This window comes from Panthera tigris, chromosome D1 (genome assembly GCF_018350195.1).
Source record: "Panthera tigris isolate Pti1 chromosome D1, P.tigris_Pti1_mat1.1, whole genome shotgun sequence".
Lineage (NCBI taxonomy): Eukaryota > Metazoa > Chordata > Mammalia > Carnivora > Felidae > Panthera > Panthera tigris.
This window is the reverse complement of record NC_056669.1, coordinates 38,224,757-38,237,068: the sequence shown is the minus strand read 5'-3', so window position 1 is coordinate 38,237,068 and position 12,312 is coordinate 38,224,757. Positions and strand designations below refer to the sequence as shown.

Below are 12,312 nucleotides of genomic sequence, written 5' to 3'. Positions count from 1 at the left end.
TGACTCCTTAAGAGTATGAAGGCCATGAAGGGGTAATAACATTGAGATGTAGAATAAGCATAAAAGGGCAATGTATATATTTTTACCAAAAGAGAGAATTGTTTCTACATTCTTATTTACCTAAACATGTACTGTCCCTCACTCTAAGGGCACTAAATACTAAGTAGTTCTCTTGCATAAAAGAACACTTGCAAATTCATGCTAATCTTGGGTGTTCAACCATGCACTTTGCCTCAAGAATATTAAAACCTAGACCTTGTAGTTATCTTAATAGTTACATAATACAAAACAGTATCTTAGAAGATTATTAACTATACAGGTCATACTGTATTTCAAAAACTAAGACTACAACAAATATTCTTTACCCCACCTGAGAATTCACTAATTTCAACTAATACACAAAAATGTTTATGTAAAATAAAAGAATTTGAATATTACTTGGGGTTTAGTGCTAAGGTACCATTAGCTTAGGTGATTTTTGTTTTAATTCTCTTTTGGTGAAGTAAATTGGCTGGGTTTGTTTTCTTTATCGTTTTATACCCCAAACAATAAGATATGCAAGTTAAATTCCTAGCTTCATATAAAAAGGAAACTCGCTGAGGATTTATTTTGATTTTCTTGGGGCACCTGGGTTGTTCAGTTGGTTAAGTGCCCAACTCTTGGTTTTGGCTCAGGTCATGATCTCACCGTTTGTGGGTTTGAGACCCACATCTGGCTCTGTGCTGACAGTGCGGAGCCTGCCTGGGATTCTCTCTCTCCCTCTCTCTACCTCTCCCCTGCTCATGCTCTCTCTCTCAAAATAAATAAACTTTAAAAAAATAATAAAAATAAAATAAAATTGATTTTCATTTATATTACCTTAAAGACAAAATGGGTAGTAAAAAATATGCCACCCAGCTTAAAATGCACCAAGCTGGGGCAGAGCCTTAGTAAACACAAAGCACCGAAGGATAAGCCAGCCTGATGCTGGGCCCTTGGTTATCCCAACACCTGATTATCACCCAATTTTTATCCCCTTCTTTTCAACCGTTACATGAATATTGGATAGAGCTGCATTAACAGAATTTTCTATTGGATAGAGATGCATTAACAGAATTAGACACAATGACCAAACATATTCCCAGAATGAACATACTAAAAACTATTTTTTTGTCAAAATCACTTACCCTTTTTTTAGTGTTAAGCATACCAAAGTTAGGGAAGCCTCCAGTGAAGCAGTTACTCAGATTTTGGAGTGTATTTTCCCTTGGAAACAATGTTCCACCTAGTGGCTAGGTTTCCAAGATAATCAGTAAACGCCTATTGAGTATACCTGTAATATTCATAGTGCTTAACTAGGAATCTTTTTGTGTTGCTATGGAAAACTCTCAAGAGTTCTATTTCACGAATAGCAGAACTGCCATCTTCCCACAAACTCTTCTCCCTAACATACACCTTTGGTAAGACCGGAAACTCTTCTGTAAGTCTTCTGTGGACGTAGAACACAGAATGCAGGTGGGGAAGCCAGTGGAAGGACAGCAGTCCCAGGGGCTCTTTGTTTCCTTTTACCATCATTTTTGCCTTACCACAGAAAGCCAAAATGAATGGTGGAAATGAGCATTCACATGATCTCTTATCTTCATAAATAACTCTTTTTTACCCAAAGAGATTACCAAAAGCTGGGAACATTTCTTAGGGGTCCTATTCAAAAGACCAAACACTTAAAATATTTTTAGACAGTGTCCCTTGTCAGATTATTTCAACAGTACTGAGTGAATCGATGTTACCGAACTAATGAATGACTGGCTAAAGAAATAGGTCACAGTTTGCTGGAAAATTAGGAAAAATGTATCCTGGGATTAGGAAGACTGGTAAGATAATTAACAACAGATTTATAGAGATAAGAGAGCTAACCAGATAGGGCAAAACTGTCAATGAGAACTTCAATTTATTTCTCAATCAATTTAATCTTTCAGAGAAATTTGCATTTCTAATGTAAAAATAAACTAGTAGAAAATATCTGAATTTGAAATCACTCTTATTAATCTCTTAAGTAATCAAGTCCTGTTAAGTTTCATTAATTTTATGTCTTGTGCGAGTCGTTCACATAAAGAAAACGTGGAATGTAAGGAAATGCGGTGCTTATACCTGTATAATGAGCCAGGCTTTGGAGTTAGACCTGTTTTGGTACTATGATCCTAATGGAGTCACTAAAGCTCTCTGAGCCCTAATCTCTTCATCCATAAAATGTGAGTAATAATTCTTTATAGGTTCATTGTGATGATTGAATAGGATACATATGCAGGGTTTCGATATTTAGCAGCCTATGGCACACAGGCGGTATTCAAAAGAAGCTAGTATCGTTATTGATTTTATAAAATGCATTTCGAAACTAAGAGTTACGATCTCAGATAATTACAATGATCTTCCACAAAATCCAGCTCTAGTTAGCCATGAGGTCAATTTCAGTCTTCTCAATATTCAGCCTCTAGCTACTAGAAAGAGAGATTTCATTTCTTCTGGTGACTAGTTTCGTCTTTGCGATAAGGGAGAGGTAAGAATAAAATGTTATCTAGAAATGAGAACATATGCCTCCATTACAAGTTGCTATTACTTAGGAAAAAAAAGTTAAGTCTTACTCAAATATGTATTTTATACCTTAAGAAATCTCTGGTGCAAGAAAGAATATGGCCCTAAATCAGCCATTTTTATACTTGGTCATACTTATGTATATTTGGTATGTTCAATATATTCTTCATGAAATGTAAGGTAGAATGCCTGTTACTCCTTATTAGAAGCTTTGAGCAACAAAATGTCGACCCACCATTAAATATCCGATAATATTGAGGTGCCCCTCAGGAGGCAGTCAATAACCTGGCCCACGGACCAGCAAGTGACTCACTTTTGGGTGGATCTGAAAAGTGAAGGCTAACTAAGGGGCAGTCCAGGCCTAGGACCAATTCTCTGGTTCAGTTACCAAGGGAGTGCGTGCTGGCCAAGAAGATCACAGCTGGCTTGGGAGATTTCCAAAATAGAGGACTTGGGGGAAGTAGAAGAGGAAAAGCCTCAGCCAGGATAGTATGTGGAAAGAACCTTAGGAGGTGGCCTACAAAGAATCTTGTAAGTTTGAAGGTATGTCCTAAGTACTCCAAAACTGCCATCCCTTATAAAACACTAGCACATTCCAGGAGACAGAACAGGTGTCCATATGAAAGCAATGGACATTTTATGTTTCTCAGAAGGACCAATAGCTAACATCAGTGTCCTGACCCTTTTAGTGAACTGATGTGTGTGCTCCCTATCAGAACTCCCTACAGGGGCGCCTGGGTGGCTCAGTCGGTTAAGTGTCCAACTTCAGCCAGGTCGTGATCTCACACTCCGTGAGTTCGAGCCCCGCGTCGGGCTGTGTGCTGACAGCTCAGAGCCTGGAGCCTGCTGCTGGAGCCTGCTTCAGATTCTGTGTCTCCCTCTCTCTCTGCCCCTCCCCTGCTCATGCTCTGTCTCTCTCTGTCTCAAAAATAAATAAAAACATTAAAAAAAAAAAGAAAAAAAAAGAACCTCTTACAAAAAGTAGATACTTCATTGAAACATTTCCGTGGTTGCAAAGATGATTTTATCACTAAAATCATCTTTGTTCTGAACTTCTCAATGTGTTCTTCATAAATAGAACAAAATATGACCACAAAGAACAGATATATCAGACAAATATCAAACATCTCTTGGAAAAATAGAAAAGTCTTCATTTTATCAGATTGTATGTATCCAATATAGGTACACCGCCAGTAGTTATAAGAATAATAGATCTTTAAATCAAAATTCTACTTTGCTAAAAATAAACTTTCTATTAACCAGATCCCAAAGAACAGGCAACCTAGTAGCAGAAAGATCTATGTAAATTGTTCATCATAATTTAACGTGTGAAGTGTGATAAATGGACAGCATGGCAGTCTTGAGATAGAAGGAAAACGGTTTAAAGATTAGGAAACACTTTTGAGACCTCCTAAGAGTTTTGAAGAAGAATTTCCAAAGACAAGCAGGAATTCTACATGTTAACTATAGATTTTGATGGTATGCGATATGTATTTTTAAACAGTTTATACCACATGTACTTCTTTGTTTAATGTAACTGTGGGACACAGGACTAAACATTTTGGCTTTGCTGTGTATTTACTATATATGGTGAATCCCACCTCCTCCCCCATCCCCCCCCCCCCCCCCCCCCCCGTGATATCCGAGGACAGTTCAGATACTGGTAGTCATTTATAGGTGTCATCAGATCTAATCAGATAAATAGATCCTTATGCGGGTGCCTTGGGGACCACATTGAACAGATTGTCTGCCATAGCTTGTGTGGACAGGGTAACTGCACCCCCTACACACAAAATACAAAATGCGCTGTATCTTTGGGGATTGCAGTATTTAGGAACTCCTACATTCAGGGTCGTCCTATCTTCTGTCTACAGTGGTGGTTTTCATTCCTTTATTCTACCCATGCTTGTTATCAGCAGCCTGCACTGATACTTTTCTGATTCTTTCTTGTCTCTTCTTTGGTTGCTTCTCCCACATGTCTCAGCTTTCAAGAAAAAAAGGCTAACCCGGCTACTCAGAGCCTTTCTTTCCTTTTCAGCCCCAAACAAACCAATTAGAGCACAATGGACATAATCTTTGGATCTGACCATTCTTCAGTCATTGTGTAGAACTTAGGAGAATATTCCTTCAGAGCCAGAGATGTGTGTTTTCCCCCTCCCTGGTTTCTACCAGATGCCCACAAAAAGTAAAGATCACTTCTAGTCAGCCTCAGTCTCACTATGGTAGTAGAGAAGCTTTTAGAATGTCACTGAAAAGGTGCCAGGCAGCATATGCAAGTCATCCCCACACAAAATAGAGGTGATGAGATGGCCTTATCCACATTTTCTGTCAGTGGTATCAGCCTCTTATTTTCCCCCATAGACTCCTGAGAATTACATTTATATGTACCATACATTTATATGAACTCTGACTCAGCAGTTCTCAAATGTTTTGGTCTCAGAACTCCTTCACTCTTAAAAATTACTGAGAATGCCGAACAGCTTTTGTTGATGTGTGGGTTATAACTGTCAATATTTACTGTATTAGAAGTTAAAACTGAGAAAATGTTAAATGTTAGTTCCCTTAAAATAATAAAACCATTACATGTTAACATAAGGCACGTATTTTTACGAAAATAACTTTATTTTCCAAAACAAAAAAACAGCGAGCAGAGTGACATTTACGTTTGTGCAAATCTCTTTAGTGTCTGTTTAATATAAGACAGCTGAATTTCATGGCTGATTCTGCATGCAATCTGTTGCGATGTTTTGACTGAAGTATGTGAGGAAAATCTGGCCTGACACAGATAAGAAGTTGAGAGATAAAAGAGTTAACTGTGAGTCGTCTTCTTTGATAGCACACCAAAACTCCACGAGCAGAGCTCCTTGTTAGTTACAATGTGGGATCTGAAACCCTATCAGTAAACTTAACTTTCTATACCCTCATATAGGAAAATCCATTTGTCTAGCTTGCACTTTTAATGGCTCTATTACCCAGGCATGATATTGATAAATATTTGCTCCAAAATACGAAAAGTGGTCCTGAAAATTCAGGAATGCCTGACAACATTCATTGCTAGGAATAAAAAGAGTGGTCAGACGGAGAGTTTGTGGGGACCTACAGGCACTCACAGAGGCGGAGGCTGGCAGTGAGGACACTCCCTGGCAGCTTCAATACTGCAGGGGACAATTAGAATACAGTTTTATTATAGAAGCAGTTCTAAGAATGAAATGGACTTTTTATGACAGAGGTCATGGCACTTAAATTTTCTGTTTGTGAGAAACAGCTGACATCATGTGAAAGCACTCTAAAAACTGTGAAAGTCTAGGCAAACTGAAGTTACAACCCAATAGTTTCAAAAGGGAAAAAAAGGGAGAAGGGAGAAGATGAAAAGACTAAGACCCCTTTACTCCCATAACTCTTCTCCTAAATTAGAATTATTAAACATTCTTTGCTTAACCCAGCTGGATTTCCCCCAGCTTGTATTAAATATGATCATCTCTGACTTGTAGTCTTTTCAAACTAAATGCTAATTCCCCTCATCTGCTGAAGTGCCCAAAAGGCAATTTCATTTTATTTAATTATTGGAAAAAATGAAAGCAGCGCTCACCGGCTTGCTCTGTTTAAGAGGGGGTGGGGTAGGTACAAATAGAAATATGCAAATCAAAAATCAGTATGTTGCAGAATATCTTTACTTCTCATTTATAGACAATAATTAAAAAGGACAGAAAGGTGAAGACTAACCAAATCACTCAGTATGTATTGAAATAGACTGCCACGAGTCACAAAGAACTACAGTCTTCTGGGAACATAAATAGGCTCATGTTTTTCTTAGATTCATAGTCGTACTTTATGGTTTACAAAGTACTCGAACGCACATTACCTCTCCTGAGCTACTCAGCAACCCCTAAGTCAAGTAGAGATTATCTACATTTTGCAGAGGAAGCTAGCCTTCCAGGAATTTAATTTGCCCCACGTTACAAGACCTGCCTATGAGTACATCTTGTGGCTCCCAGCATCACTACTTTAGCAGTTATGTTTTGGCAGTTTACTTATTGGGTGGTGGGGAGGTGGGAGAAAGCAACAGAATCCCTTTTACCAATGAACTTTCAATTGAAACTGAACTATGAAACATATAAACATACAAAGCAATGGATTGTAATATGCTTCAGCTATAAAGTAACAACTACTGATAACAACACCTTTGCGTTCTCACAAGTAAAAGTATGAACAGGTATGTGCAGGAAGGATTTTTTTTTTTTTTTGAAGGCCAAAGCCTTCGTAATCAATGACAATCTTTCCTATCAATATCATATTAACAAAAAAGTTCAAATACGTACAAAGGTAGCGGAACAAGTTTTAATTCAAGGCCTGCACAAGAATAATCCTGGAACAAAAGATAACTTTTATAACAACTTTGTTAAAATTTGGGAAAACGTATTTTTGGGTAGCTGTATTTTTAAGTTCTAACTTAAAAATAATTTTAAAGGTACTGAAAAATGTAATCCAACTCATGCATTTATGAACACTGACGCCTCTTAGGGCTCCCTGAAAAGCAGTGTGAAAACCACTGCATAATGGTTTGCTGTCATAAATTCACTGCTTAATCTCCACCTAGTTCAGTTAAGATAAAATAAAAACTGTTATTTTTTTATCAAAAATATATATGCAAGAAACCAGATTAACCGAGGTAGACTAGGGCTACTAAATCAGTCAAAGCAATTACATTCTATTGGTTGGACCTGAAAAAATTGCTATTAATTGACAATTTTAATTATAAAAGTGGTTCATACGGTTCCATCTAATAGTCCCCATTTTATTTTCAGTCTTTACACTTAAAAACCCACCAAAAGCTGTCAAAATAAGTGGTTATATAAACAAAGCAGAAAAATGTAATAACCAATAAAGATCTATCACTAGAACTACCTGAACACATGAAGAATTTTCAAATGTTAAATCTTCCAACTTACATGCAGTTTTACTCACCTCAGTAGCACGAGCTGCTCAATACTCAAAAAAACATTGTCATATGCCCCCTTTTATTCATCAGAAAATGAGTGGGCTGATAGTTACCTACCTTAATGCAGTTTGGTACTTCGCTTTAAAATTTATCTAGGCGTCACTGGAATTTCTTCAAGTAAAATGTATGACACTTCAAAACTCATTAACTTTCCCAAAGTAAGTAGAAGCAATTCCTCTTTTATTAGAAGCTTTATTGAATTGTTTCACTGATAACAGAGCAAGTTAGACTTTATATAGAGTTATAGATGTGAGGATAGTTTTTTGTTTGCTCATTTGTTCTCCTATCTGGGAAATATATTGTTGTTCCTGACCTAAGATACCAAATTAGGTATATTCAATATTTTAAAAAGTGTTTCTACTTTTGATGGCACTGAATCCAAATTGTAAAGGCACTTCTAATTATAAATGTTGACTCCCATACAATATACAGCTCAATTTTCAGACATCGGGTTAAATAAACCAAGTTATTCCATTTGAAGAATCCAGTTCCTTTTGAAGTTCCCCCCAAACTCAACACATTGCAACAGATTAAGCTACATAAAGATATAGCTTCATGCCACATAAAAGGTGACTCTTTCCCCATCATTAATGAGGATTATGGACTACGCTGAACTAAAATTCAGTATGCTGTGACTCACTTGGTTAGCACTGAACACTTTATTAAGTAGAAAACACAAGATCAATTCAAAGAATCGCATTTTGAGAGTTACAGATGAATTTTAAAGTCATATACTTTCTAGCAAAAAGAAAATCATCTCTTTATTAGAAATAAACGCTTCCATGCTATTTTTAGAATGACAAAGAATTTAAAATGCTGAGCACTTGATCTCTTTTAAGAGCACTGAAGAATAGCACTCTTTAAAAGCTACAAATGTTGCCAAGTCATGTCATAACTGGCTCAAACAATCCCATTTCCATCTAAAGTTATTTCATGCTACTGCATGAATCAATATTAAATACCTTGGAGTTACTAAAAACTGGAATACTGGCAGAGGTACATAGCAATTATAAAATATGAAAATGGTGAATATCCATTTTCCATACACCTCTTTCTTTTAATAATGACTAGAAATGAGGATGTTCTTTCTAGGTAAATAGAAATAGTTTCTCAAAAGCTAAGAGGAAAATATAAAGAATGCTAGCAAAGTGTGATGGATCCATAACCATGGTTCTCCTAAAAGAAAAACTAGATTTTGAAGCCTAATATCACCTCCAAACAAATTTATTAGCCTACCAAATTGCCAGAGGCATTAAAAAAAAGTCAAAGTCAATATAGTTCCTTGTTCAGTCAAAAAAAAAAAAATAACTAGCTGTTATTTTAACCAGGCTTGTGTTTAAGCAAATGTGTCTCAACAATTTGTTTCGTGTTAAAAACATAACTAACCACTTTTGAAGTTAGCAAATAATAATTTTTTTAAAGCTAGGTTCCCATGACATCTAACCCTGAAGTGAAAGAGTTAACATTCAACTAAGCTGATCTGCACTTCTGATCCATTACATTTCTCACAAGCTGCCCTACAATGAGCTGAGCAAGTATCAACTGTAATTCGATCCCAGAGTTTATGGAAAAAAATAACTGCACATACTCAACATGCACATTTAATAAAAATCTGTTTCAAGAGAAACATATCCAATAAACACAATTTAAGGCATATTTAACTGTTCGATTAACTTCAAATCTAAAATCTCTTTGCTTTCTTCATGATCTCAAATAAAATGGGGGGGGGGGGGGGGAGCAGCAGCCCTACTGCAGGGAAAAGAGGCTTGAAAAACAACTTTGATTGGCACTTGGCCTGACCCACAGAGGAAGAAAAACAGTTTTTGGACAAAGAGCGCAAATATTTGAGCTTGCTTACTTACATGCTTTCTTTATATTTTTAATATATAAATAACAATCCCAATTGAACTGTATTTGGGGAAATTGACTAAAAACGGTGCCGTATTCACCCTAGTCTTTCAGTCCCGATGTATTTGCACAGCTCAGCAATTTTAATTCATTTGTACTGGACAAACAGAAGCACCCCAACTAACGTTTCCACTTGATGAAATGTAATAATAGAGTTTGGAGAAAAATAAACTGATCATAGTATTACCCAGTGGAGGCTGTTAAAGTCTGATTAAAAGCTTTTCTCGCTCTAAAGCGACATCTTTTCACTCCCCTCCCCCACCCCTCAACGGAGTGATTAAGCCAAGTAAACTAAACAATTCTGGAGTAAACTTTCTATCAGTCACTCTGGAGCAATAAACTGATTGTACTTCTGATTTTTCTGGACCTACAAGGGGCGGCGGGTGGGGGGGGGGGGTGCTGCTAAGGAGTGATAACCTACGTCCACCTCCGTCTCCTCCTCCCCCAACCCCAAAGGAACTGTAAGGTCGAACAGCATTTCCCATGGGCATAAAGTTCAAGCTGCTTTACCAGTTCCTTTCAACACTGAACTACAGACACAAGACTACCGTCAAAAGAATGTAAAAAGGGGGGGGGGGGTATTAAGGGAGAGCAGGCAAGGAAGGCAGAAGCGACCGAATAAACAAAAACAACCCCCGCCGAGAGTTAGCCACAGCAAAGACGCAGCCAGGTTCCTCAAGCCCAGACCAGGCTGTTCAGATTTCACACCGACCTCCATCAACAGCACCGGGAGGAGGATCGAACCGCTCCCCCCCTCCCTCCGCCCGCGGAGCAGGCCGGAGGTGGCAAGGCAGGGAGGTGAGCCGAAAAAGACTACCGGCAGCAAAAAGAAAATCGGAAGAAAAAAAAAAAAAATCCCCAACCCCTCGGGACTAGCATCTGTCCCGGCGGAGATAAAAAGCAGCAGTGCAAACCTCCACCCTCAACCCACGCCCCCTTCTTCGGTCTCGGCGTGGGGAAGGTGCCCCGGGATGGCTTTGAGCCTCGCCCCAACAGTGCGCCCCCGGGCCGAGCTGCCCGAGCCCCGCCGGCAGGAAGCGCCCCTCTCGGGCTGGACCCCAGGCCGAGCCCGTACCTTCCGCAGCACTTTCCGGCAGTTGGTACAGAGCAGGTAGTTGGCGGCGGCCGACGGGCTGCTGCCGCCCCGGTTCATCTTGGCTGCGGGCGCCGAGGGCGAAGACGGACGGCGGGCCGGGGCTGGGTATCACTGCGGCCGCCCGCGCCGCTGCGGGGCCGGGGCCGGACCGTCCCCCTGCCGCCGGCCGCGCTTCAGCCTCAGCCTCCCCCGGGCGAGATGTCGGGATGGCAGGCGCCGGCCCGAGAGTGAACGGCGCTGACCGAGGCGACCACCGCGGCGGCTGCCGAAGCGCCGGCGGAGACGGCGGCGGCTGCTCCTCACCGGCCCGTTGTTCCTCCCGCCCCCATCCTCCAGACCCCCGCCCCCGCCAGGCTAGGACGAGCAGCCGCCACCGCTGCCGCCGCCTCCGCCGCCGCCGCAGCGCCTCAGTGCGGCCCCGCCCCCGCCTCCCCACCACCTTCACCACCTCCACGCTCCGGTACCGCCCCCTCCCGCCATTCGGACAGCCCCGGCCACGCCCCTGGGCCGCTAGCCCGCAGCCAATGAGCAACTAGAGCCCGGTTGGGAGCTGCGCCGGCCAATCACAGACGCCGAGGACGCCTTGAATCTCCGGGCAAGTTAAGTTTATCTCCGAGGCTTGGAACTGAAGAGAGATGGCGGGTTAGTTAGGTAGTGGGGTGGGTGGGAATACAGCTTGTGCGGTCCGCCAATAGGAGGAAGAGGGTGTGTCGGATGCAAATTATCCCTGGAGGCCCCGCCCCTCCCCCGAAGACTGGCCACGCCCCCTTCTCTAGGTCCCTGCAAAAATGGTAAGGAGAGTGAGATAAATAGCTGGGAGCTAGAGCCTCGCTAGAGGGTCTAAAACTGAGCTTAATATTTCCTGGTTTCTTGAGAGATGTTGGGGACGGGAGAGGGGCGGTCGCTAAAACGTTCACATTGTCAGGACAGTTGGTAGGCTTTCTCCCAGCCAAAATCTTAGCTTAGCTGTAAAGAAGACTGCAGTCACGTAGCACTTGGCACCCAGGGATCTCAAAGAACTTTATGCATCATTTATCTTGAGCCTTGTTTTGCAAAAGACCCATTACCTAAGGCTTGGGCTGGGGGTAGAGGTAGATGTTTGAGCTAGATTTACACCATTAATCGAGGTAGGAGGAGAAAGACGCAAAACCTCTGGTTTAGCGGTTTCCTCCTCCCTCTGAAACACCTTCTCGCAGTCCTCTCAGCAATGAAAGTTCCTTTATTCGTCCAGCACGAAAAGGCCAAAGAAACAGGGTTATCCTTTCACCTAACAGCCCTTTCTGGGGCAGTTGATCAGAAACATGCAGAGCATAGAGCCTTGGCTTGGAAGGAAGGTTTGGAAGGAAGAACAAATCGTCTGTAAACTATCGGGCTGGACTTGCCTCTTCCAAAGCTAAAAATGGTGAGTCAGGATTTTGGCGTCCACGCTCTAGGGAGAGAAGCCACATGTAAATGGGGAACGCTCTGGCTGGCAGAGCGAGGGGGAACAGGCGAAGGGGGGAGCCAGGTCTCTTGAGGAGGCCAGCAACGCGCGTGCGGGTCGAATGCGGGTTCCCGACGCAAGACGCCCGGAAACCTGCTCCCCAGTGAGAACAAAGGCAGGCGCCAAGCGAGAACCTGATTGGTGCCGGGTCCTCACGGGTGTCCTCTGGGCCCCGGAGACAACTTGCTTCACCCACTGGCGCGGAGCTCCGTGCTCACTGGAGCCCAGGCTCCCCACCCGGCCTTGGCCGTGACCACA

At 41.6% G+C, this 12,312-nt stretch overlaps 1 protein-coding gene and 1 long non-coding RNA gene across 3 annotated transcripts in view; both read right to left on the bottom strand.

The window, feature by feature from the left end:
• Window positions 1-10,891, bottom strand: part of SESN3 (sestrin 3) — a 73,192-nt gene extending 62,301 nt beyond the window's left edge. For both annotated transcript variants that reach the window (XM_042959683.1, XM_042959684.1), the window contains exon 1: window positions 10,551-10,891. In XM_042959683.1, coding sequence (XP_042815617.1) covers window positions 10,551-10,628 — 78 coding nt within the window. In that variant the 5' untranslated portion in view covers window positions 10,629-10,891. The remainder of the gene's footprint in view (window positions 1-10,550) is intronic.
• Window positions 10,892-11,772: 881 nt separating this feature from the next.
• LOC122231532 lies at window positions 11,773-12,296 on the bottom strand. The gene is made up of 2 exons (XR_006208784.1): window positions 12,189-12,296; window positions 11,773-12,000 (listed from the first exon to the last, which is right to left on the bottom strand). It is a non-coding gene; the product is annotated as an uncharacterized LOC122231532 (long non-coding RNA).
• Between the last annotated feature and the right edge of the window lie 16 nt (window positions 12,297-12,312).